General features: G+C 39.7%; 1 protein-coding gene across 2 annotated transcripts in view; it reads right to left on the minus strand.

Moving 5' to 3' along the window:
* Nucleotides 1-25,423, minus strand: part of SLC24A2 (solute carrier family 24 member 2) — a 169,543-nt gene that overhangs the window by 47,773 nt on the left and 96,347 nt on the right. The window contains exon 5 of one of the 2 annotated variants that reach the window (XM_073345485.1): nucleotides 8,926-8,976. The exons of the other annotated variant lie outside the window; for it this stretch is intronic. Within the exon in view, the coding sequence (XP_073201586.1) occupies nucleotides 8,926-8,976 (51 nt within the window). The remainder of the gene's footprint in view (nucleotides 1-8,925; nucleotides 8,977-25,423) is intronic. 2 annotated transcript variants of the gene reach the window in all.

Raw genomic sequence — 25,423 nt, forward strand, 5'->3', positions numbered from 1 at the left:
ACACAAAAAGCTACTTACAAAGCAGGTACCTTCCTGACAGCTTTGGAATTTAAAATGCATTTGGATTTGTTGCGAACCATTTGAGGTGTTAATCTCTCTCACCTTCCTCTGAATTCAGCAAGAGCTGAAGGTACACAGCTTCTATCAGGGTTTGGGTGCCAATAGAACACTCCCCAAAAATCTACTCACAGGCTCACAACTTTACATCGAAAGCTATACGAGGGAGTGGAGTTACAAAAGGAACCCTGCAATGTGATAAGCCACATGCTGCTGTGTTTTATTTAGTGCACTAACCGATATAAGGCTCAGGCGAAAGAAAAAAAAAGGACGACAAAAGGAGGTGTTATGTAAAATATAGCAAGTGGAGATTCTATTTTTTGAAAAATCCTGATGGAAAGCTCTAAAATACCATACTTTGATTTAAATTAAGTTTCTAGAACACTATCTCCTGTTTGGTTTTTTGGGAAGTTATGCAGAAACAATGATGATAGATCTCTTTGGAAAGCTAAAGGGAATCAGAGGGTCTCGTCAGTATTAAATGTTGCTACAGAGAAACCAAACTAAAAACTCCTTGCTTTCTTTATTGGTAGAAAATGTATAGTATGGTCTCAGATGATATATCTGTATTACCTACAGTAGATGAAGCTTTGGGATGGAAATTGCATTATGCCAATCCATAAAGGGTGCTTTCTAGGTTCTTTTAATACCAATAACACACTACATGCAACATATGTATGGTAATATGTAGCAATTACCTCCTTTCTTCATAGCATATTTATAGGAATAAGTTCTCTCATGTATTTATACTTTATAACTGCAAGACTTAAGAAAAATCAGAGGGTAATGAATGTAGCAATTGTAGCATTTTTTCAAATGGTATATTTAATAAATATTTTAAGATTAAAAAAATCCCACCAACCTCTTCAACCCTCAGCCCATAATAAGAAATGAAATAAATAACTTTATTGAAACAAATATCTAAGATGAGATTTTCTGCAAAAGGTTTAAATGTAAATACCATAGCTGAGTGGGCTGGGTTAATGAGCCACTGAAGGAAATTGGGTGGTGTATTTAAACAAATTAGTCATCAATTTATGTCAAGCCAAAGCTTCTTTCAGGCAAAATAGTTTAGAATATTTGTTAGCTAGACAATCTCATACAAGCTAATTGCATCTGGATGCTAGCTTTGACTGGACACCTGGCTGAGTTAGCATCTTCAGTTGTAAAGAGTTTACTGGGTTTATCTAGACTGAGAAAATAAATCAGCTTTGTAAACTCACACACACATTTTAACTAAGAAATTTGAACATGACTTTGCACCTAGCATAGATAGAAAGATCCACATTTAAAAATGTATTAGTTGGTCATTGTCTCTTCTAGGCCTGGGCTGACCATGAGCAGCAAACATGTTTCAAACAAATCCCAATCTGGACAAACTCTTTGGGGTTTTGGTTAAAACACATTGAGACACACCTCGTGAGGCACTGTGTCTATTCTTCATCTTTGTTCAAGGAGATCAGAATTACAAACATAATGTGAATAAAAAGTACTGCCATATGCTGGTTCTTTGTCCGCTCATTTCTCTTCCAGCAAGGAAAAGACTTTCTCCAGAAGCCCATATCCTTAATTAACTGTTCAGAAGCTATGACAACATATTAAAAATGTGTTAGTAATCCATCTTGAGTGGAGCCTAATGACAACCGACCTTGTCCACATTAGTGCAACAAAAAGCCTTGGAAAAGCTTTCAAAATGTTGACAAATTGTGACAAAGTTCCTCCTCTACCTTGGTGGATCCTGTGCTTATTGGCGGGTTTTGCTCGCCTCAGAGATTCACAGTAGCCCTCAGTTTGGCCACTTTCATGGCTCAAATCTGCCATTCACTCAGATAACCTCATCACTGGCCAGCATGGGGAAAAGAAAGGAGAACAATCCCCATGGTCTCTGCTGGTCCACCTAGTGAGTCGGGGGACAGGCCAGGGACCTTCCCCTCTGGTGGAACCCACAATCCAAGTCAACTCCTCCTGTATACAATAGGGAGTTGATGGGATAGGGGGAACCCAGGCCCGCCCTCTACTCCAGGTTCCAGTCCAGGGCCCTGTGGATCACAGCTGTCTATAGTGTTTTGTGTAACACCCATGTGACAGCTACAACTCCCTGGGATACTTCCCCATGGCCTCCTCCCAACACCTTCTGTATCCTCTCCACAGGACCTTCCTCCTGATGCCAGATAGCGTTTGTACTCCTCAGTCCTCCAGCAGTTCTCACTCTCAGCTCCTTGCATAGACCTCACTAACTGGAGTGAGAGTCTTTTTAAACCAGGTGTCCTGATTAGCCTTAATTAATTCTAGCAGCTTCACAATTGGCTACAGGTGTCCTAATTAGCCTGCCTGCCTGAATTAGTTCTAGAAAATTCCTGAGTGTTTTGGAATAGTCCCTGTTATTCTACCCAGGGAAAAGGGACCTGCTTAACCTGGAATTAATGTATCTACCTTCGACCACTCTTTTGTAGCCATCTGGCCTGACCCTGTCACAAAATGCAAATATCATGCAAATTTTAAAGTTCTGAAGTAGGCAAACAGTACATGTACTTCCAAAAATCATCAGTTCCTCCTCAAATCCATCACGTATCCTGATTATGGACATATACATCCTCCCACACAAGTACATCAATTCTCTCTTTTCCCTCATAAATTTTCCCACTCCTCCCAACACATTACTTTTCTTTCCTCAGCTGTTCTTAACCATCAATTCTATTTCTCCCTGAAATTCATTACTGCACACACCTCCAGGCGCTCCCTTTCAGTTCCTCCTCCCTTCAGCATACCCCTTCAATGAGGCTCCTGCCTTAGCAATTGCTGTTGTTATACCTGTACTCCTTCCCCCTCTCCCTTCCCCAGCTGGCTACTCATCTCAAGGCCTTGTCAAAAGTTTTCCATCCAAACATTTGTTCACTAGAAAACGGGGTTTTTCTACTCAATGGAAGTGTTTGCAGAAAGTCCTCAAAAAAACTGAATTTTTTCCCATCAGAAAGCCATTTTCCTTCAGTTTTGGTTGAAAATTTCAGTTTGCAGCAGTTTTTGGTTTTTCAATGGAAAGATGAAATTTTCATGGACAATTGCGATTCAAACTAAACATCTGTGGTTTTCATCTACATTTGGCACAGAACCGCCCCCACCCCCATTTTCTGATCAGCTCTTCTCTGGGCTCCTCCCCTAGTAGCTTCTGGGTGCCTGATGCAGGAGTGGGATAAAAACCAGTCAGCAACCAGATCACAGCAGTCAGTCCTGGCTATTCCCATGCTATCCAAAGCTGGAGACTCAGCAGGGCAGGCAGAGGAGCCGGAAAGTAGACTTTAAAGCTGAGATCTTATGATGAGTTGACATTTTCAGCCCTGAAAATACCACAGTAATTGTGGTATATATTTGATGTAAAAGGGAGACAGACAAAAGTGGAGAACTAGCTACTGTGCTGCAGAGCTGGGAGCATTCTAGAAACAACTTCATTTATTCACTCTTACTACGAACATTACATAGCAATAGCCTACTTACTGTGAGCAACAGCAGAAAGGGGTAAGTGCTAAACAGTCTGAATTTGTAAGGCCACTAGAGTAGTAACCGCTGGTTGTTACCATTCAGAATCCACTCCCATTAAGGCAAAGTGGCCACTCTAGCTTTTGGGCTATTTTGTACTGATTCTATAGATTTTGCTGCTAATTGCTTGTGTCATTTCTAAACAACTGTGGTGAAATGGAATCTGAAAAGCCTAGAATTGTACTTTCAATGACGCTGTTCATATCTCAGCGAAGAGACCAGTTTTAAATGGACCTTCCATCTGGGTACAAGCCACTCTGAAGAAGTGAAATGATAAATGAATAAAATACAGTATAGTTCAGTTCTAGTCAATGGGTTTGGGCACTTCAGTATGATTTCTTTCTGGTCACTAGGTGTAGATTTAAAAATGAACTTGAGACTCCAGGCTCTGGTTCATGTGAGATTATGAAGAATACTGGTGATACATCAGGCTATGTCTATACTAGAAATATTTTACTGATATAGGAATACTGGTTTATGATACCAGCAAAGCACTCCTAGTGTGACTGCAGCAATCCCAGCAAATCTGCACTGTTTACTGGTATAGTAAACCACACCCACAAATAAAATAAGTACAGTTTTGCCAGTCTGAATATGTCTACACAAGGGGCTTCTGCTGTCAAAGAGATGACAATCAGGGATTACATCTATTTACATCCCTGACTACCATAACTATGCTGACAGACATCTGTAGTGTAGACATAGCCTTACTTGTAAGAGAGACATAAGAGAGGGGAATCAGATATTCTGGGCAAGACTCCCTGTCATATTCTGCTACCTAGTTAGGAAACAGAATCGCTATCAAGTGTAGATATGCTCTCTGGATCTGGAAATGGGGTCATGAGGAAGAAAAAGGCAGGAATATGCTCTGCCAGATGTCATGAAAATTACTAAAGGCTAGTGGAGTTTAAATGTTAAAATAATCTTTACAAAATTATCTTCTAATTTTTAAAGGATCATAGCGATGGCATAGCAATGAGACAATAGTACATTGAGTAGCCATGCAGAAGTTGTGGTTTCAGATATAATATTAGATTTGGGTTCTTGCCTGCTGATCTTCACTGGTCCCCAAAATTTCTGCCTTCATTGAAATCAGTTGGGTTAGATGGATGTAACTGAGGGCACAGTTTTTCTGAACTGGTACCTGAGGAAAGTATTTAAATTGCTCTGCTCTTCTAGTATTACCATTCAGATATGACCAGTCTACACAATAGCCAGGATTCATCCATATTACTTTTCCTTCCAGCTTGAAGAAAAAATACTAAAAAGGAAGGATAGGAAGTGACTTAATAGTTTCACTGCTGCCTCAATGTAGTTGATATGTGATGGTCCATGTAACTTGCACAACACTTTGAAATGTATATATTCCAATATAACATTACAAAGGAAGATCAATGCATTCCTCTGCAGCATAGAAGCATCAGTGTGGATCAGTTGTCACGACATTAAAATGGGAAAGTTCTTCCAGATAAAGAGATAACAGAACTCTCTCTTATACAAAAGTACAAGATTAATTTTGAAATGGACAGATCATTTAATCAAGTGTGTGTGTGTGTGTGTGTGAGGGAGTGAGAGGAGGGAGGGAATGTATATCCATTTATGTTATTGTAATAATGATTTATACCCATTTGGCAGTAGATTCTGCTCTCAATTAGAACAGTGGAAAACTCAAATACCTCCACTAATTTCAGTGCTGTTGTAAACAATTTCATTGTTATAAAGGGAAGAACTTCAAAATGTACAGCAAATAACATTTTCAATTCATACAAGTCACTTCTATCCAGTGAGAGTCAGTATTTAACAAATCCAGAAATATGAAAGCAGTATGGTCCAACATTGGAAAGAAAGCATTAGAAAGAACTGCAGTTCAATGCAAAAATAACATAAATAGGCCGGCACTTTGAAATTCACAGTTGTGATTTCAAGATGGCTGTGTTACAGAAAGTAAAGTTGTAACATTAAATACTTTTCAGTCAATCATCATATAGTTAGCTTAAGCTAACTTGCACATACTACAGTGCTGTACATATTGACTTAGATTTTTCTAAACATTAAGAGACACATGATATTTTACGGCTATGACATAAGATCACTCTGACAACATGCAGCTATAGTTGGCAGTGGAATTTTTCTTTTGCTCTGTCTGTTGGAGCACTGCGTAACACAGATGCGTGCAGTTTGGTCTCAATAGAACAAATATTACCTTCCCAGTCTATCTAGAGTACAAGCTAGGTAATTTCTGTTATGGTATCTAACTTCATGAAGGTGGAGAGGAGACTTATGAATGTCCCAGTCACAATTAAGTTATCCTGATTCTTCTACAAATGAAGTTAAATGTTCAAAAAGAATCAGGTACCATTAAGCTTAGAAGAATTGTTTAATATTCGTCTGCTTCTTTGAGGCATGGTATAGTGAAGAAGTAGGTTTTACTGTATGATCTGGAGATATAGAGGGAAGGATTTTTCTCAATATCTTTTGGGAGGATATTCCAGAGCCTTGAATCTGCTGTTGAGAAGGTTTGACCTCCACCTTCATTGAATATATACCCAGGCTCTGCTAAGTGTAGTACAGATGATCACAGTGGGCATAGGAAGTCTTGGAAGGAGAGGCAGTCTTTGAGAACATGGACAGATTCCATTTAGGGCTTTGTAAATCAGAAACCTGAATGGGGAGGCAGCGTAAATTGTGAAGAATAATAGGTTGTCTTTGGCTCATCCTTCATAGGAACCAAGCTGCCATATTCAGTAATAGTCATAGGTGGCAGGTATCGCAGGCCAGGGGGAAGTTGAGCCTCCCCAAAGAGCCAGGGGTGGCCCCGCCCAAGCTCTGTCCTGAGGCTCCCGCTTACTTTCTACTCTTCCCCCGTGGCCCAGGTGGTTCACATGCCGCCTGGGGCCACAGTTTCTTCTTTAACTTCTTACCTAGGGCCAGTTACAGAGCATGACATCAGTCTGAAGGTGATAAATTCGTGAAGCATTGTAGCTTAGTCATTTTCTGAGAGAAATATATACAGCATTCTTACTAGCCTAAAGCGGAGAATTATGCTTTCAATAGCAAATGCTATTTGATTGTTCTAGGTCAGTAATGAGCCCAGGGTGCCATGCTTTTTCTGTTTCTGTCTAACCTATTTTTCAATGAAAAATTGGGTTCTCAATTTTTTGTTGAAAAACCAAACACCCAAAAATCAAAAAGTCTGAAAAGAAAAATCAACCCCCATAATATATTATTCTGGAAATGGAAACTCCCAGGAGTTCTCTATGGGCCAGGCTCCACAGCTAGACTTTATCTCACATGATGCACTGCGTCTACTCACCAAGAGGGGGACCATGGTACATCATAGGAGATGTAGTTTAATTAGAGAGCCCAGCCTCTAGAGGAGAATGGGGGCATGATGCACCACAGTGGCATTTCTGAATCAAAATATTTTAATTTGAAAAAGGCTATATAGAGCTGTGTGACAGCTTTTGATTAGTACAGTTCCACTGTATAATTATATTTGAAATCAGCAACTTTTTTCAAGCATTTTATTCGCTGGTGGAGGCGGCAGGGAAGAGGGGCTGTCAGAAAGTCAAATACTATGGCCGGGTAATGTACTGATCATTAATAAGCTAACATTTATAGTCATGCAAGATAAGGATAGTCCGATCTTATGCTCCAGGCCATAAAGTTGACTGCCACAAGGTAGGAAATGAAATTCCTCTCTCCTTATTTCACATTCAGGTACATCTGAGATACCAGCAGAGGCAGGATATCAGACTAGATGGTACAACATTTTGATCCTGTTGGGCAAATCCTTATGTTGCTAATGGCAGCTTGTAACTCGGCTAACGTAGACGTAACTAACGTAGACGTAGGCTAACGTAAAATAAACATTATTTTATTTCATATGAAGTCTATGCTATTCTGACAAAATAGGAATAAAGGAGCTTGAATTCATACAACACATTGTATTAGGCTATGTCTATACTTAAAATGTGTAGGTGCAGCACTTCAATGTAATCCACCTCTCTGAGAGGCAGTTGCTAGGCAGACAGAAGAATTCTAGTACTATCTACATCGGTGGTTAAGTTGGCTTTTCTCACCCATGAGAGACACAGCTGTAGACTAGCCCTAAGCGTACCAGCTGGACAACCATGCAAAGTGCGGCAAAGCTTCAACTCTCATGGTCTTCCATGCGAGTCAGCAGCCAGCCCCATCTAAGGAAGAGGCCAGCATCTTGCAGCATGGGAGGGGAAGCTTGTGAAAACTGAGAGTACTCATTGACTTGCAGGAGCAGGCCTTTGGGTATGAGATGCTACTTGTTTTATTTCTCTGAGGAACTAACGCATATACAAGAAACAAAAAGTTTTGAAGGCTTCTCTTCAAAAATCCTAAAATTCAGCTTGATTTTAGATACTGAAAATATCTCATTTTAACAAAAAAAATTGAGCTATTTGTCTCATATGCAGCATTAGAAATGAATATAAACACATGGCCGATTTTTACGCAGCCTCAAGCTCATCTTTGATTTTGAATGTGCAATTAATTACAAGTCCAAATGCTACTGTAACCACCCATTTGGCAGATGCAATCAGGTAGTTAGACAATGGTCCCTGATTCTGCAAACATTTACCCCTCAACTGAGGGAAACATCCCAATTAAGGAAACATTGGCTGCACTAGAACTTAAACATGTGATTAAAGTTAAACATGTGTCTAAACGCTTTCCTGAGTCAGGGCTATAAGCACTGACCTTCTAAGTTAATCGCAAGACTCCCATTGGTTTCACTGGGCATTGGCTAGGCCCTAAGTACTTCCTACTTATAAATGTTGGCAGGATTGGGATCTAATGCTAACATCTGTGTTGAAGTTAACTATGCCCTCAAAATTATGCCAGAAAAACTGGGGGGCATTTTAAAAAATCAGGTTAACTCATAGCTGTTGAATAATTCAGAAAAGTGAGGCCATTAAATAATTCTTCTCAGACTTTGTGGTTAGGTCATCCATAAATGAACATATCTTATTGAATGTGTTATGTCAAAACCACAGTATAAAAGATATACATATAAGTATACATTATATATTAGTATATACTTACTAGTATATATGTATTATTTACTTTAGCGAAAACATTATCTTTTGTATGTCTTTATCTGAAAGAAACAAAACTGCAAATGCAAATGACAAAAATATGAAAAAGAATGATGACAGATCACACTGTCAGTGAGATCATGCAAAAAGAGGAAATAAATAATCCCCAAAAAGAAGGAAGAAAAAAAAGAAAAAGCAAACACGCCAAAGGCACTAAAAAACACTTACAGAAAGCGAATACAAACAATTCTAAAATATTTCTTACCTTCTTCAGTCATTGTGTCATAATATTTTAGCTTTCCATATGATCCAAGCTCTACAACATCACAGTAAAAGACATAAAGATAAGGAACCAGCAGACATTCAAGAAATCTACACATTTGCACATGTGCTTAATAAAGTTTGGAGGGATTATGTAAAATTTCTGCAGAATTATAGGCACACATGGATTGTTGAAATGGTGAACCGTGATTTTTTTTCACTGCAAATTTCAGAAGTCACTTGCTACAGTTAAGTGACTTGACTGGATGGGATTTGGGGACAAGCACTGTAGTTAAGGACTAAGACTCTGTCTACATTAGAGACCTTACAGCGGCACCTGCATTGCTGTAAGGTGTCCTGTGTAGCTGCTCTGTGCTGGCGGGAGAGAGCTCTCCTGCCGGCATAATTAAATCACCACTACGAGCGGCACTGTCCACACCGGTACTTTTGTCAGAGAAACTTATATTGGTCAGGGGTGTGTTTTTTCACACCCCTGACTGACAAAAGTGCTAGTGTAAGACATAGCCTATCTTTCAGAGCGACGAGTGATTTGTGGTACCTTACTTTATTTTAGATACCTTAAAGAAGCCTGATTTGCAGAAGTGCTGTGAACCTGCCCTTTGAAAATCAAGTTCTTTTAATGTGTTTCAAGTTGAGCACCCAAAAATTGAGACACCCCAAATGACCAGTCACTTTTTGAAAATGTATGCCCTAATGAATGGGACTGGGTCTCCAGGTTTGGAATCTAAAAACAAAGGTTCTAATGGTGGTTCTGATGCTGACTTGCTGTCTGAACATGGATACATAACTTAGACTTAGTTTTATCATCGGTAAAGCTAGAGAATTTATATTTACCTACTCCAGGGGATTCTGTGACATCTACTTAAATAATGTTTGCAAAGCGCTATACATGTACATAGTATTTATTAAGACCAGTCAGTGGCAGAAGACAGACTAGAACTTAGGAGGACCCTCCTGACACTCAAGCCTTTGCTTATTCCTCTAGATAATTTGGCTTTTGTGAGGCATCACCTCCTCTTCATCCAGAAGTTTTTTAAAGTTCATTTTTTTCTGTGAAGCTGTTTCTTTCAAGTTTTGCATGATTCATTATGAATAATTTACAATCTTCCAAAATGTTATATAAAACAATATTTGAGGGATTCAAAATCATGCAAAATGTACTGGAAAAAAATTTTGCACAAATGTGACATTTTTCATCAATTTCACTCAGTTCTACCTTTAATGTAAAACTTTAATAATTGCACTTCTGAGTATTCAACACTTAGCAGCAATAGCAATCTTAAGATTTATAGATATCTAACAAGTTGATGATGGGATTTTCAGATCAATTATGCTTTCCTCATATTCATGAATGCACTTAAGAAATTAATTATAAAAATGCTAGCTCATTATTTTGTTCTTAGCCCATTGTTTGGAGCTGATGTACTGCATGTTCTATTCAAAGAGTTTTCACTTGGGTAAATTTCAATAGACATCTTGAACTTAGTTTTCATTCTAAGGTATTGTGGTGATATGCAAATCTGGTATTTAAAAAGATCCTTTGTTTATACTAACAATTTCAAACACTTGATTCTGTTAGATGAGCATTTCTGAGGCCACTTATGTGATACAGGGAAAACTATATGGCATAAAAACAAAGTCTACAGTCTTTTCTTTATCACTATGATTTTTAAAGTGCCGTACACTTATTCATTGTAAAAGATTGTGTTACATGAATAATCAACATATTAACAAAAATGATCATATGTAATATGTATTCATATTTGTACAGTCTCTTCTTTTCTCCATGAGTATGTAAATATGCACACACACATATACATATATATAAATGTTATCATTAGTCTCATTTAGAGCAAAGACAGCAGTCTACTAAAGAAAGGATTTTATATAGTTTTGTAAAAACTTTCTATAACAAAGGAAGTTCTAGTCTGTACATGCTGGTTTTAACCCTAAATAAATACAGGTGATGATTTAGCACCTGAATTCCTTACCCAATCAAAACTCCCACTGACTTCAGTGTGGATTTTCCCTGAGTACGGAGCCCAGGACTGGATATATTGTTTAGTTAGAACTCTGGTTATCTTAACTACAGGGTTCAAATTAACTTTTAACAGTTCTTCCTCTTTTAAACTTGCGCTCCCTGATGACTGTCCCAGTTCCCCTGGGATCAGATGTACTGAAGACTGGGGAGAGAAGCCAGTGGAGATTCTTGACAGAGAGAGGAGTGAAAGGAGGCCCTAAAGGAAAGAGGAGCAGTGAAATTGGACCCGGAAGCAGATGCTTGGGAACAAGAGAGCTGATAAGGGGATGGATATAGTAATCAGGAAAGAAGGTCCAATATGAGTGAGGAAATGGAGTAGGGGATAGGAAGGCAATACAGCACTGCGGGAAAGAAGGCATCTACCAAAGAGGGTTTGGGGAACTGACAAAACAATTGTGTGGAAAGGCATTAGTGTAAGACAGGGGACCTGCTGGGAAAGAGATGAGACACAGAGGAGATTCCAACAATGGAAGGGTGAAGAACGTAGACCCAAATACCCACGCAGCAGAAAGCAAAATCACATTAGAAGGGCACGAGAGGAGATACACTAGGGATCAGGTTTAGATCTGGGTTTGCTGCTGTTCCCACTGAAAGGGGGCACACAGAGAGACAGGAAGAAGAAAAAAAGACAAACTTAACAGAAATAAGAGAGAAGGAAAGAAGACATATACACAATAAGAATGCATGATGCCAGCAGTGGTTGCGTTCCTGGATTTTAGATATAGCGAGTGTGCTGCCAAGACTAGTAATTTCAGACTAAAAGGATTTAAAATAGTTTAATTCCCACATTGTTAGAAAACCTACTGCCTGTGAAACTCAGACCTTGCAGGCGAGACTACATTCCCCAAAGCTTTTATAGTCCTGCTCATGCTTTGCAGAAGCAACAAGGTAGTGACCACACTGCACACTGACCACACTATTTTGCAGTCCCCTGTACTTACTGATGAGAATTATCCCATTGACTTGAATAAGACTACTTGGGTGAGTATGTGCTAGTCAACATCATTATAGGTAAAAGAATTGGATACTAAATAGATACAACAAAAATGACAGTAAAAATGTTAGCAACGTCCGTTCTGTCACATGTTGCCACTTAGTATGTCATCTCTGGAGTTCCATGGATGCAGGCATTTCCAAGACTACAGCTCTTGTATGGGAATTGCAACAATGATGGGTCACAGTGAATAGAGCACGACACAGACCCCCTGAAATATCTGAGGATTAAAATCCAGTACACAGACAATGTAGGATGCAATATGATATAACTAACTTTAAGATTCCCTCCTCAGATTGAGCCTACTTTTTGAAGATTTAGGCCAAAATATTCAGACTTGGGTGCCAAAAATTAGGCACCAAAATCTATACATACAAATTTGTTGTTAAAATATTTCACATTAATATTAACCTGACATAAACCTTCCAACAGGTAGATTTTACTTAGTACATATTTTACACCTATTGTGCAAAAACTAGGCAGTCTTACTGCCACCCATGTCTCATCCCTGGAGTGCATCTGACCTTTGGGATTCATCTGTAATCTTCCCATTGTAATAGATTTTTCATTTTTATTATCTTGCCATTGTAAGATATTTTAATTAGGGAGGGAGTGAACTGGTTTGGATACAATAGGGACCTACACAAATGTTCATCCAAAATTCAAACTGAATTCGACTACCCTTTTTTTTTTTTTGAGGCTTAAAAAAAGATTGCATCTCTCTGAACCTCCTGATTTCAGTCAGAACTGGAAATGAAATATTGTGGAAAAAATTATTCTTGATGCTGTTTATGATTAGAGCTGGTTGAGATTGTGTGTCTGGGGATTGTTTGAGCCTTTGTTCCCTGGATCATCCTGGATCATCTTTGATCAGCCTCAAGCAGCCTTGTGATCACCCTCCCCTGTGTGATTAATGAGGGGGTCGGGCTGACCTCGGAGAGAAGGCCTTAAAAGCCAGAGGCTAAGCGACCAAGGGGAGCTAGCAAACAGGGGACCACAAACAGGGGAGTTTGAGAGGGATTTTGTGGGAGGGAGTCATACTAGAATTGCTATGGTTAGGAAGGGACGCATTGCCAGTGCCAACACTGCTCCTCTATCCAGACAGAGAACCTAACCACGGATGCCTCTACCCAGATCATGGTGTGGATTTGCAGAGACTGTGGCCTGCATTTCCCACTCTCAGAAAGCCAGGCTGTGAAAGGTGTGAAAGGTGCCTGCTGGTGGAATCTCTCAGGAAGCAGGTGGGAGAGCTAAAGGAGGAGGTGGCTAGGCTGAGGAGCATCTGTGCACACAAGGAATTCATTGACAATATTCATGTGGAGACTTCCAAGGCTGAGGATGCTATCCAGCTACAGAGGATTGCTGTCATGCCACCAGAGGAAGAGGATAAGGCTCTGTCACAGGGAGGACACTGGCTACTGGTTACTTCTGGCAGAAGGCAATGCTCCACCCCTACTCCCAACCCACCCACCATGGTGATGGAAAACCGTTATGCTGCCCTGGCAGTGAGTGATGAGGAATCACCCCCGAAGGTGGAGGAGGAGAAGCCATGTAACTCCAAGGCTGGGAGGATCACAGCCACCACTCCCAGGAGGAAACGTAAAGTAGTGGTGGTTGGTGACTCTCTTCTGAGGGGGACGGAGGCACCCATCTGTCACCCTGCCCTGGCATCCTGGGGGGTATGCTGCTTGCCAGGGGCCTGTATCCAAGATGTTATGGAGGAATTGTCAAGGATCATCCGTGCCTCTGACTACTACCCCATGCTACTCATCCATGTGGGCACTAATGATACTGCAAGGTATAACCCTCAGATGAGATCAGATCAGATCAGAAGTGACTACAGTGTGTAGTCTGGGTGTAAGGGTGAAGGAGTTGGTAGTGCAGGTGGTGTTCTCTTCATCCTTCTGGTCAAGGGTAGGGGCCCAGGCAGACACAGATGCATCCTGGAGGTGAATGCCAGGAGGTCTTCGGCTTCTTTGATCACAGGATGCTATCCAAGGAAGAAAGACTGCTAAGCAGAGATGGGGTCCACCTATCAAGGAGGGGGAAGAGCATATTTGGATACAGACTGGCTAACCTCATGAGGAGGGCTTTAAACTAGGTTCAAAAGGGGCAGGTGACCAAAGCCCACAGGTAAGTCGAAAACATGGAGACCTGAGAGAAGGGTTGGAATTTGAGGGGTTTATGGGCTGTTGTAGGAGGGATAAAGGAGAGACAAGCTAGAACTGTGGGGGCGGGGGCGAAATCAAATCAGTATCTTAAATGTCTGTATACTAATGCAAGAAATATGGGGAATAAGCAGGAAGAACTCAAAATGCTAGTAAATAAACTCAACTATGACATAGTTAGCATCACAGAGACTTGGTGGGATAATATCCATGACTGGAATATTGGTATAGAAAGGAAGAGCAATTGGTATTGCTCAGGAAGGACAGGTAGGGAAAATAAGAAGGAGGTTGCCTTGAATATTAAAATGTATATACTTGCACGGAGATTGAGATGGAAATAGGAGACAGACTTGTTGAAAGTCTCTGGGTAAGGATAAAAGGGGTAAAAAACAAGGGTGATGTTCTGGTAGGGGTCTAGTATAGACCACCTAACGAGGAAGAAGAGGTGGATGAGGCTTTTTTAAGCAACTTACAAAATCATCCAAACCACAGGACTTGGTGGTAATGAGGGACATCAACTACTCAGACATCTGTTGAAAAAACAATACAGCTGGCACAGATTATCCAACAAATTCTTGGAATGTATTGGAGACAATTTTATTTTAGAAAGTGGAGAAAGCTACTGGGGAGAGGCTGTTCTAGATTTGATTTTGACAAATAGGGAGAAACTGGTTGAGATTTTGAAAGTGGAAGGTAGCCTGGGTAAAAGTGATTATAAAATGGTAGAATTCATGATTTTAAGGAATGGTAGAAGGGAAAACTGCAAAATAAAGACAATGGATTTTAAGAAGGTGGACTTTAGAAAACTCAGGGAGTTGGTAGGTAAGATCCCGTGGAAAGCAAGTCTAAGGGGAAAAACAATTGAAGACAGTTGGCAGTTTTTCAAAAAGACCTTATTAAGGGCACACAAGCAAACTATCCCACTGCATAGAAAAGATAGAAAGTATGGCAAGAGACCACCCTGGCTCAACCAGGAGATTGTCAATGATCTGAAACTCAAAAAAGAGTCCTACAAAAAGTGAAAACTAGATCAAATTACAAAGGATGAATATAAACAAATAACACAAGTATGTAGGGACAAAATTAGAAAAGTCAAGGCACAAAACAAGATCAAACCATCTAGAGACATAAAGGGTAACAAGAAAATATTCTATAAATACATTAGAAGCAAGAGGAAGACTAAGGTCAGGGTAATCTTGCTACTCAATGAGGGGGGAAAAACAATAACAGAAAATGTGCAAATGGCAGAGGTGCATAACGACTTTTGTTTTGGTTTTCACCAAGAAGGTTGGTGGTGATTGGACATCTAACATAGCAAATGCCAGTGAAAATGAGATAGGATCAGAGGCTAAAATAGGGAAAGAACAAGTTAAAAATGACTTAGACAAGTTAGATGTCTTCAAGTCACCAGAGCCTGATGAAATGCATCCTAGAATACTCAAGGAGCTGACTGAGGTGATATCTGAGCCATTAGCAAATATCTTTGAAAAGTCATGGAAAACAGGAGAGATTCCAGAAGACTGGAAAAGGGCAAATACAGTACAAATCTATAAAAAGGGAAATAAGGACAATACAGGGAATTACAGACCAGTCAGCTTAACTTTTGTACCCGGAAAGATAATGGAGCAAATAATAAAACAATCAATTTGCAAACATCTAGAAGATAATAAGGTGATAAGTAACAATCAGCACGGATTTGTCAAGAACAAATCATGTCAAATCAACCTGATAGCTTTCTTTGATAGGGTAGCAAGGCTTGTGGATAGATGGGGAAGCAGTAGACGGGGTATATCTTGAATTTAGTAAAGCTTTTGATACCGTCTCACGTGACCTTTTCATAAACAAACTAGAGAAATGCAACCTAGATGGAACTATTATAGGTTGGGTGCATAACTGGTTGGAAAGCCATTTCTGGAGAGTAGTTATCAGTGGTTCACAGTCAAGCTGGAAGGGCATGTCAAGTAGTGTCCCACAGGGATCAGTTCTGGGTCCGGTTCCATTCAATATCTTCATCAGTGATTTAGATAATGGCATAGAGAATACACTTATAAAGTTTGCGGACAATACCAAGCTAGGAGAGGTTGCAAGTGCTTTGGAGGATAGGATTAAAATTGATCTGGACAAACTGGAGAAATGGTCTGAAGTAAATAGGATGAATTCAATAAGGACAAATGCAAAGTACTCCACTTAAGAAGGAACCATCAGTTGCACACATACAAAATGGGAAATGACTGCCAAGGAAGCAGTACTGCAGAAAGGGATCATAGTGGACCACAAGCTACATATGAGTCAACAGTGTAATACTGGTGCAAAAAAACCAAACATCATTCTGGGATGTATTAGCTGGAGTGTTACAAGCAAGACATGTTACAGTGGTGTAGCTGCGCCGTTATAGCACTTCTAGTGTAGACTAGCCCTTAGTCTTTTAGATTTTCTCCCGACATGCTTGTGCTATTCTTTTGTACTCCTCTTTAGAAATTTTTCCACATTTCCATTTTTTGTAGGATTCCTTTTTGATTTTCAGATAATTAAAGAACACCTGATGCAGGTATACTGACCTCTTACTAATCTGCCAATCCTTCCTTTCCATCAGGATAGTTTGCTCTTGTGCCTTAAATACTGTCTCTTTGAGAAACAGCCAAGTTCTCCTAACTCCTTCTTCCCTCAGATTTTCTTCCATGAAATCTTACCTAACCATTCTCAGAGTTTGTTAAAGTCTGCTTTTTAAAAGTCTATTGTCTTTATTCTGCTGCTCTGACTCCTCCTTTTCCTTAGAATCACATCATCTATCGCTTCACGATCACTTTCACCCAAATTGCCTTCCTCTTTCAGATTTGCCACCAATTCCTCCCTGCTAGTTAGAATCCAAGTCTAAAATGGCTGACCTTGGTTACTTTTTGCACACTCTGAAACAAGACATTGTCCTCAATACATTCAAAGAACTTTTTGGACAATGTGTGTTTTGACATATTACTTTTTCCAACAGATATCTGGATAGTTAAAGTGCCCCATTACTTATCAGGTCTTGGGTTTTGGAAATTTCTGTTATTTGTTCTAGAAATGCTTCATCCACCTCATCCTCCTGATTTCATGGTCTATATTAGACCCTCTACCACCATTTTGTCCATATTTCCCCCACCCCCCTTTTATCTTCACCCAGACACTTTGGACTGGTCTGCCTCTCACCTCCTTTTAGACATTGGAACAAGTGTATACGTTCTTGATATACAATGCAGCTTATACTCCTTCCTATTTTCCCTGGCTGTCCTTCCTGGACAAGCTTTTCCCCTCTACAACCATATTCCAGTCATGAGATTTATCCCACCAAGTCTCTGGTCATAATTTTCCTTGTGTACGAAGACTTTCAGTTCTTTCTGTTTAGTCCCCTTTTGTGTATAGAATCCTATGACCCTATTGTAATTTTCCACTTTCCCCAAAACTTCCAGCCCTCTGTCAAGGTCACCATTTTTTATACTTACCTGTGGACTTTTGTAACCTGCCCCCTTTGAACTTAGTTTAAAGCCCTCCTCACTTGGAGAGTTAGTGTCCGAAGGTGTCGTTCCCCTTCTTCATCAGGTGGACCTCCATCATTTCCCAGCAGTCCTCCTTGATGGAATGGCATCCCAGGCTCAAAGAAGCCAATGCCCTTCTCTCAACACCATCTAGGCAGCCATGCATTCATCTCCATGTTGCATCTGTCTCTGCTTAGTTCCTTACCCTCAACTGGCAGAAAGGACAAAAACAACCCTGCACTGCTGACTGCTTCACCCTTATTCTCAGAGTCCTGTAGTCACTACTGATCTGCTCAGAATCACAGAATCATTAACATAGATGTCTTCTTAATTTTGCTTCCAGCAGAATCCACCTTTGAACCAAAATACTGAGCCATTTGCACCACATCATTGTGAAATGGAGGGAAGAAAGGGGGTGGTAAAAGGAAAATATAGAAAGAAAATTGGTACATGATGGGAAAATGGTACATGACTCAGTTAGTGAAGTTGAAATAAGCATTCAGTTAATGAACTCTAGCCCCTAAAACATCTGTGATTCTACTTTCTGGAGAACATGAACATTTTTCAGAAATGTTTATCTCCAGATTCTGGGCCTCCCTGCTGATATTGAGAAGTATGGCCCAAAGGCAAACATTTCACAAATAATTAATAAATACCCCTTAGAAAATGAAACTCAGTCTTGTATTAGAGACTGAAGAGATTTTTCATACAACAGGATATACCCACAACTCCACTGTGTGAGAATCAGCAAGTAGCTGCCATTGGTAACTTATGTGTATTCTCCTGTGCCCTCTTGACTGTACGTGGCTTAAAGCTACCCATGGAAAAAGAGAAGACCCAATATACCTAAAAACAAGAATCTTTATTTATCTTATCATTCTGGTCCACTCAAAGTCAAAGATATTCTCTGTACTGTCTTGGTGTTATTCAGCTGTGCAAAAGGGATGCCACAGAGAACTAACATAAGAGGTTCAGCATCACCTGTATGCTGCAGAGCTGTGCAACATGGGAGGGCTGAAGGGTCAGTGACAAACACAGATCTAACAGCTAAATTACCTCATGTATATGGAAGGAGGCTTGAGAGACAGGGATTGAAGGCACAGCAGTGGGCTATTGACAGTGTAATATTGACAGAGCTCTGCTGGTGCTCCCTGATCTGTGGAAGGGAATTCCATTCCTCTGACCCCACAGATGAGAGAGGTCTACTGCATGTTCATTTACAGCTCTTAGGCCTTGTCTACGTACAAAAGTACCATTTCAACTAACTTGGAATGAGAGAAGAAAAAGCTATACCAGTGGAAGGCACCTTTATATTGGTGTAATTGCATCCAGACCAGGGATTGTACAAGTATAACTATATTTTTGAGTGGGTGAAGAAGGGGGAAATGTCACCTCTAACCAAAATAGCTATACTCGTGTAAAATCTGTGTGTATACCAGTCCTTAGGCTCTGTGCTCTAAGGTGCTGATTCATCAAGTAACTTTAAGAACCTAAGTAGTCCCACTGGCTTGGGCCTTGCCTAGCTGTTAACTTGACTGGCTAAAAATCAAGGTAAAGCTGTTAAACTGTGTCTACATTGGTGTTAACTGCGATTTTCAATTGAGGTAAAGTCTCTCTATTGAGTTAACTCAAAAACATCTTTTCTTCTAATCTAGACAAGGCTCAATGGAGTGGAGAATCAGGTTTATGTCAGTATAAATAAGATGAATCTAGCTCTATGACTGAGAAGACTGAGAATAGAGGCTAAGATCTATTGAGAGATGTGTAAAAAAGCCTGGAATGTATTTTCTGAACAACTTGAAACAATTTATTTTGATAACTGTGTTTTGATTACATTGTCTTGTAGTGAGAAGGTGGTGAGCTTGGCACATGAAATGTAAAGAGTTTTGCAAAAAGTCAGACTCCTGAATGGAAATTTTTGTGTGTGTCAATATCCTACAGTTTTTTTTTTTAAAGAAGTGTGTAACTGCATTTTGATTAACTGTATATTTGGAAGTGACTTTAAGGAAGTAGAGAACTATTTTTTATCTTTGCACATTGTTTATGGATTGGTAATCAAGATTTGCACATTCATAATAATCAACTTCTTCTTGGTTATATTCTAAGGTGGATTTCCCAGCACAATCCACCATACAGTTTTCCTATTCTGAGCATTTTTTCTCATTTATATCCTTAGTATTATAAGTTCTCATTTGTTTTTTAAAAATTTTTAAATGCTTTATGGAGAGTCTTCTTTGCTTTTCATTCATGTCTCCTAAAAGAAGACAAAAGGTCAGAGAGGGAGGAGCAATAGAAAAAATTCATATCATGACAACAAAAGGGATTAGGTTCTCTCTCTCTTCCCAATCCCCTTTGCAGTCTCTGCTAGCCATTATTGCTTTTGAGGAAATTCAATTAGCTGATCAGAGATCTACCCCTAAACAAATGGTAATAGAGGCCACTTCAAAAGTTTTACTAGACACTATTCTAGCAGCTATTCAATCTAAATTTGAATCAAAGTTGGATTTGGTCTCATCAGAGATGTTAGATTTAGAACAAAGAACCACCACAGTTGAAAAAATGCTAAAGATCTAGCAAAGAAGATTAACAGAGCACAGGTGCAAAATGAGAGTTCTAAATCTCTAGCAGGGATTTATTAAAAGATAATACTTTTGTACATTGAAAGTCTATATAATCTACTAATAAAAGGATATCAGGCAGTCTTGAATTTAAAGGGGAAAGAGTTATTTTGAAATAATTTCTTGTTTGTTCAATCTCACACCAAATTTGATCCCACTCCCCATCTTTTACATATTCCATAAACCTCTTAAGTCTTTCTTAGTTTATTCATTGTCTGTTTCATCTGTCTCAGATGGCATAATCACAATGACTCTGATATTGCTTTATGACTGGGAATGTATTATGACCACAGCATGCGGAAGAAAAGGGAACAATTTTTTTTAACAAGAAGATCTTATTTTTTTCCTGATATTTGCTGAAGTACTCAAAGCCAGAGAAGAAATGTATTGGTACAGAAGCCTAAATTCTTGTTAGACTTTCAAGCTTCCATGATGTTCCTTGCAAAACTTAGACTTTTCTACTGTGTTTGTATAGCATCTATCACAATGTGGGGCACTGGTCCATGAGTGAAACTCCAAGGTACTATTGCAATGCAAATAATAAATAGTAATTGTAAAAGTACATCTTTTTTTGCATCGATGATGCCAATGTCATCTCATTAACACATTTAAGCAAAAGTATTTAAGGGTACTGAGGACAATATGCTCATCCTCTTTTTCTTTTATCACACCTTCTACTTCTTGTGTCATGTCACGAAGTACAGACCCATTATTCCTGGATGCAGAGCTTGCAGATGTGATCCTGCTCACATTGAAGTTAAAGGGAGCATCATCATTGTATTCAGTAGAAACAGGATCAGACCCCAACATTCTGAAGAGACATCACCCATGTGGCTCCTGCTTTTATGCTAAATAAACCAAGGAACCAATGATATTTATGAAATAAAATAGAATGTCAAAAAGTACTTTTAAAAAACAAAACAAAAACGGAACAAAACTAAAGCCCTCAGATGCAAATTGATAAATCAACTCAAAATATTACTTCAAAACAAAAATCTCTACACTATTCTAAAATATCATTTGCCTTGCACCAAATGCACATATCTTTGCAGAAAGTTCAAACTCTCCAGCTGTCAAAATGAGATTTATTTCTGATATGTACCACACGGAAAGCTAGAAATTCAATTTTCTATTATCTTTGGCTTTGAAATCCAAAGTAATGCTCTGAGATTCCCTGAGAAGAGCTATTTAGCTTGTTTCTTTCTCTGCTTTATGATAGCCCTGTTAATACCTATCTAAAATACCATCTGTAACTAGCCAAACACATTTGCATTTAGTTGCACACAATCCAAGATCTCTGGTTTTGCTACGTTGTTGCTCACCTTTTGGCTAAGCTAACCACAAACATTTTTCACATAGTCTTAGTTTTATTTTTTTGTATTTTTTTTTTAAGTTTAAGGTGAACTAAAAAGTGTCTGGGATCCTAAACCAGTAACATATTATTTCTAGAGGCAAAAATTTCCAATAATTCCCCATTGAAGAAAAATGTCTAGAATCTCATTCTCCTTTGCTTTCCTGAAAAGTCATGAGGTTTCTATTTTCAGTCTACAAAAACACTGAAAGTAGGGCATTTTGCTGCTTTGAATATTTAGAAGATCAGGGTTGGAAGAGACCTCAGGAGGCCCTCTAGTCCAATCTCCTGCTCAAAGCAGGACCAACACCAACTAAATCATCCCAGCCAGGGGTTTGGCAAGCCAAGCCTCAAAAACCTCTAAGGATGAAGATTCCACCACCTCCCTAGGTAACCCATTCCAGAGTTTCACCACCATCCTAGTGAAATAGTGTTTCCTAATACCCAACCTAAACCTCCCCCACTGCAACTGGAGACCACTGGCTTCTTTGCTTTAGATGCTAGGGATCTCTTCAGATCTTTGCAGAGGAATGACAGAATCCTCAACTCAGTGAGATCTCTCCTTTGTCAATAAAGATCCCTGGCACATTTTAAAAGTTATAGGGATGCTTGTCTCAATGGGAACAGGGGAAAGAAATATCTGCAAGGTTCACCCTATGAATAGTTCTCCTCAACTCAGTTTTACGTATATGTAGCCATTAATTCTTTTACTAATAAAAGCAGGCACTTTTGTGATGAAAAAAAAAAGCAAATATAATAAATCTCAGCCTTTCAGCACCAGTACATTATATAATAGGATATTTTGGAGGTGGAGTATAGAAGGAAACAATAACTCATCCAACTGAAGAGATGCAAGATATAAATCTGGGAATTTGTGCAAGACACTGGGTGCAACTGTGCCCTATGATTTTTCAGGCAGAGATTCCCCTCTGTGTATGGGTCACACCTTTCTCACATGGCAACAGGGGAGTCAGCCATATGTATAGGAGCATTCTTCCAATTGTCCAGACCCCAAGCAGAACCCTTTGTTAGTCTGGGGATTCGTGAGTCTCAACAAGCTGGAAACGAGCGGACTGGGGAGGATGGAATTTGTCTTCCTAACAGCCCTGCAAAGATTCTGCAGGAAAATTAATATATCCTCAAGTTATATTAACTTTCTGAAGCCACCACACCATGACTGAAATCCCTCTTTGAGTGGAGCACTTTGGACAGCCACCAGTAGGAGAAACCACAGCTACATTGCCAGGGAGTAGGAGGCAGAGCTGTCAAGACACAGAGCCTATGTGAGATGGGGCCTTTGCACAGATGGTCCTGCCTCTCACTGTATCTGTAAGATGGTGGACAGGTTCTACAGCCTGTTCCATGTAGGGGTTGGGAGGGTAGACCTGGCACCTCAACACAAGAAGTAGGGAGAAATATTCGGAGAGTGAGCCTTGCAGCTATTTCCTTCCCCTGCTCCCATTGAGACAAGCATCCCTATAACTTTTAAAATGTGACAGTGATCTTTATCAACAAATGAGAGATCTCACCAAAAAGATGGTACCCTCAATAACATAATGCCCATTAGTGGCAGGCAAGGGCATTGCTTCCATACTCATTTAGAATTACTGTTTGCATCATCAACACTGCTTTCGACATCTTCCTGGGTTTTCCTAATCCAGAAAAGTGTCATTCTAGATAAGGCTAGAACCTTATAGGATCTGAGGTTTGACATTCATAAGAGAAAAATTCAGTAAAGGTAATTGATTCTCATGTTGTTTGCTTGAGACCAACTGCTGCACATTTTATTGGGGGTTCCTTTTTCCTTGTGGAGCTGATTAGAAATAATAAATCATTTATAGCCTTTAGAACATGTCTGGATAATTTAGGTTGCATTTGATGATGAACAATTCTGTATCATTTGCAGTTGCCTGCCACCAAAATTACACTAAATGCTTCTTTGTTTTTGTTGTGAGAGTCCTTGACAGAACAACAGTTTAAAAAGGTAGCCTTTTTCAATAAGGAAATAGGATGCGGGGTAGGGATTTATATTCTTCATTAGCCTGACAAAGAAGGCTGAATCCTGATGGGCACACAGGCCCCTTACACCCTCAGAGTAACTGTAGCCACCCTAAATTATCCTGGGAATGGTCAGGTGGGCACAGTATGGAGCAGCTTCTTAGCCATGAAGCAGCCACTCATCCATCCAACGGGTGAGCACCGCTAAAGCAGAGATAAGCTTCCCACCACCCTGACAAGCCTTCCACAGGTTTCAGCCCCCAAGTCTCCCCTACAGAATTCCTATAGAAGCTACTGTAACACTGGAGTTGCAATAAACAGGAGCAGCCTATACAGGGAGATGAGAGCCTCAAGGAATGTGTGGTCCCCAAAATGTTATCTGGTGGAAGTGGTGGGGATGGTATTGGAGGAGTCTGTGGTTCTGGCCTCTGAACCCAGTTGCTTGTTGGTTGATGGGCTGTTTCCTGCCATTCAGAACTGTCAGCTGGTACTCAGGGAGAGGGCACCACTTGGTCCCCCCACTGTCTGTCCAATTTGGACCCTCCACTGTCAGTTAGCTGGAGCTCAGGGATGCAGGGGGAGGCATTTTTTCACTGCAGTGTCACTTCCTGGCAACCCCCTTGCAGTATATAGCACGGGGAGAACAGAGTCTTGGATTCCACCTCCAGGGATGGAGAGAAGCAGCTGCTGACAGCATGCTGGCTGTTGGTGAGGAGGGCCCCCTCCCACCTCATGATTGCATGCAATATTGCTCTGTGGGTACGAAGCCCGGGCAGGCTGCAGAGTTTTGGTAGGTCTCTGCAAATGCTGAGTGTGCATCAATCAGGTTTTTAGATGGTTAAAATGATGACCATGGATTTGATTTTGTAAGTTGCTGGATACCTCACAGGGCCAGCTCACAAGGTACCCACCGTGGAATCAATTCAGGAAGGAGAGGTAAAAGGGAAAGGATTAGGAACACAAAAATAAATCATTTGGTCTGATCTTTTCTTTGGCTTGTGGAGGCAATTTTCAAAGAAACAGTTTGAATTGTAGAGATTATACTTTTGGGTGTTACTAAATGTAATGCCTGCACAGACTTTCTGATGTTAAAATAAATAAGGCAAACAGGCTCACGCTTACTGAAAGATCTGAAGGATCCAGATTTATAGAAATAGCCTATAGAATGTAGTAGGGATGAAACCAATAAGGTTACTGAAATCATTCGAAGCATGCTATGGGATATAATAGAGAATGATATCCCTTCCACAGAATTTTAAAATCAATGTATAGAATTTAATAGAGAATTATAACTTTGTTATAGAATTATATGGGTTGGTTTAAAAATTCTATAGAAACATAACTTTCTCTTTTAAATCCTATTGGATTTTTTCATACAGCCTAGTGGTTTTTACCTCTTCTCTGGAGGAAAGATCAACCTTCCTATTTTTATTTTAATTTGATGTTCAAAGAAGACCCCTGCTTCCCTGTATTAAATTGGTGAAGGGTCAGAATTTAAAATACCTAAGGTTACTTTAGCATGAGATCTGTATTTCTAAATACAAAGTGTGAAAGGTAAGATAGAGGCACAATGAAATGCCCTTTTGTATATTACAAAAAAACCCATGAAAGGTCTTTGCAGACAGATCCTGAAAAGAGATTTGGCAGGTTTTTATTTCCAAACATAAAAAACAACAGAAACAAAACCAAAACAAGTTTCTTAGAATAACGACTAAGCCATAGTAGTATGGTGTCCAGAAAATTAAGACACTCCATCTGTGAAGCACTTAGATACTACAATGATGGGCGCAATAGAAAAC

The sequence above is a fragment of the Lepidochelys kempii genome, chromosome 5 (assembly GCF_965140265.1).
Source record: "Lepidochelys kempii isolate rLepKem1 chromosome 5, rLepKem1.hap2, whole genome shotgun sequence".
NCBI lineage: Eukaryota > Metazoa > Chordata > Testudines > Cheloniidae > Lepidochelys > Lepidochelys kempii.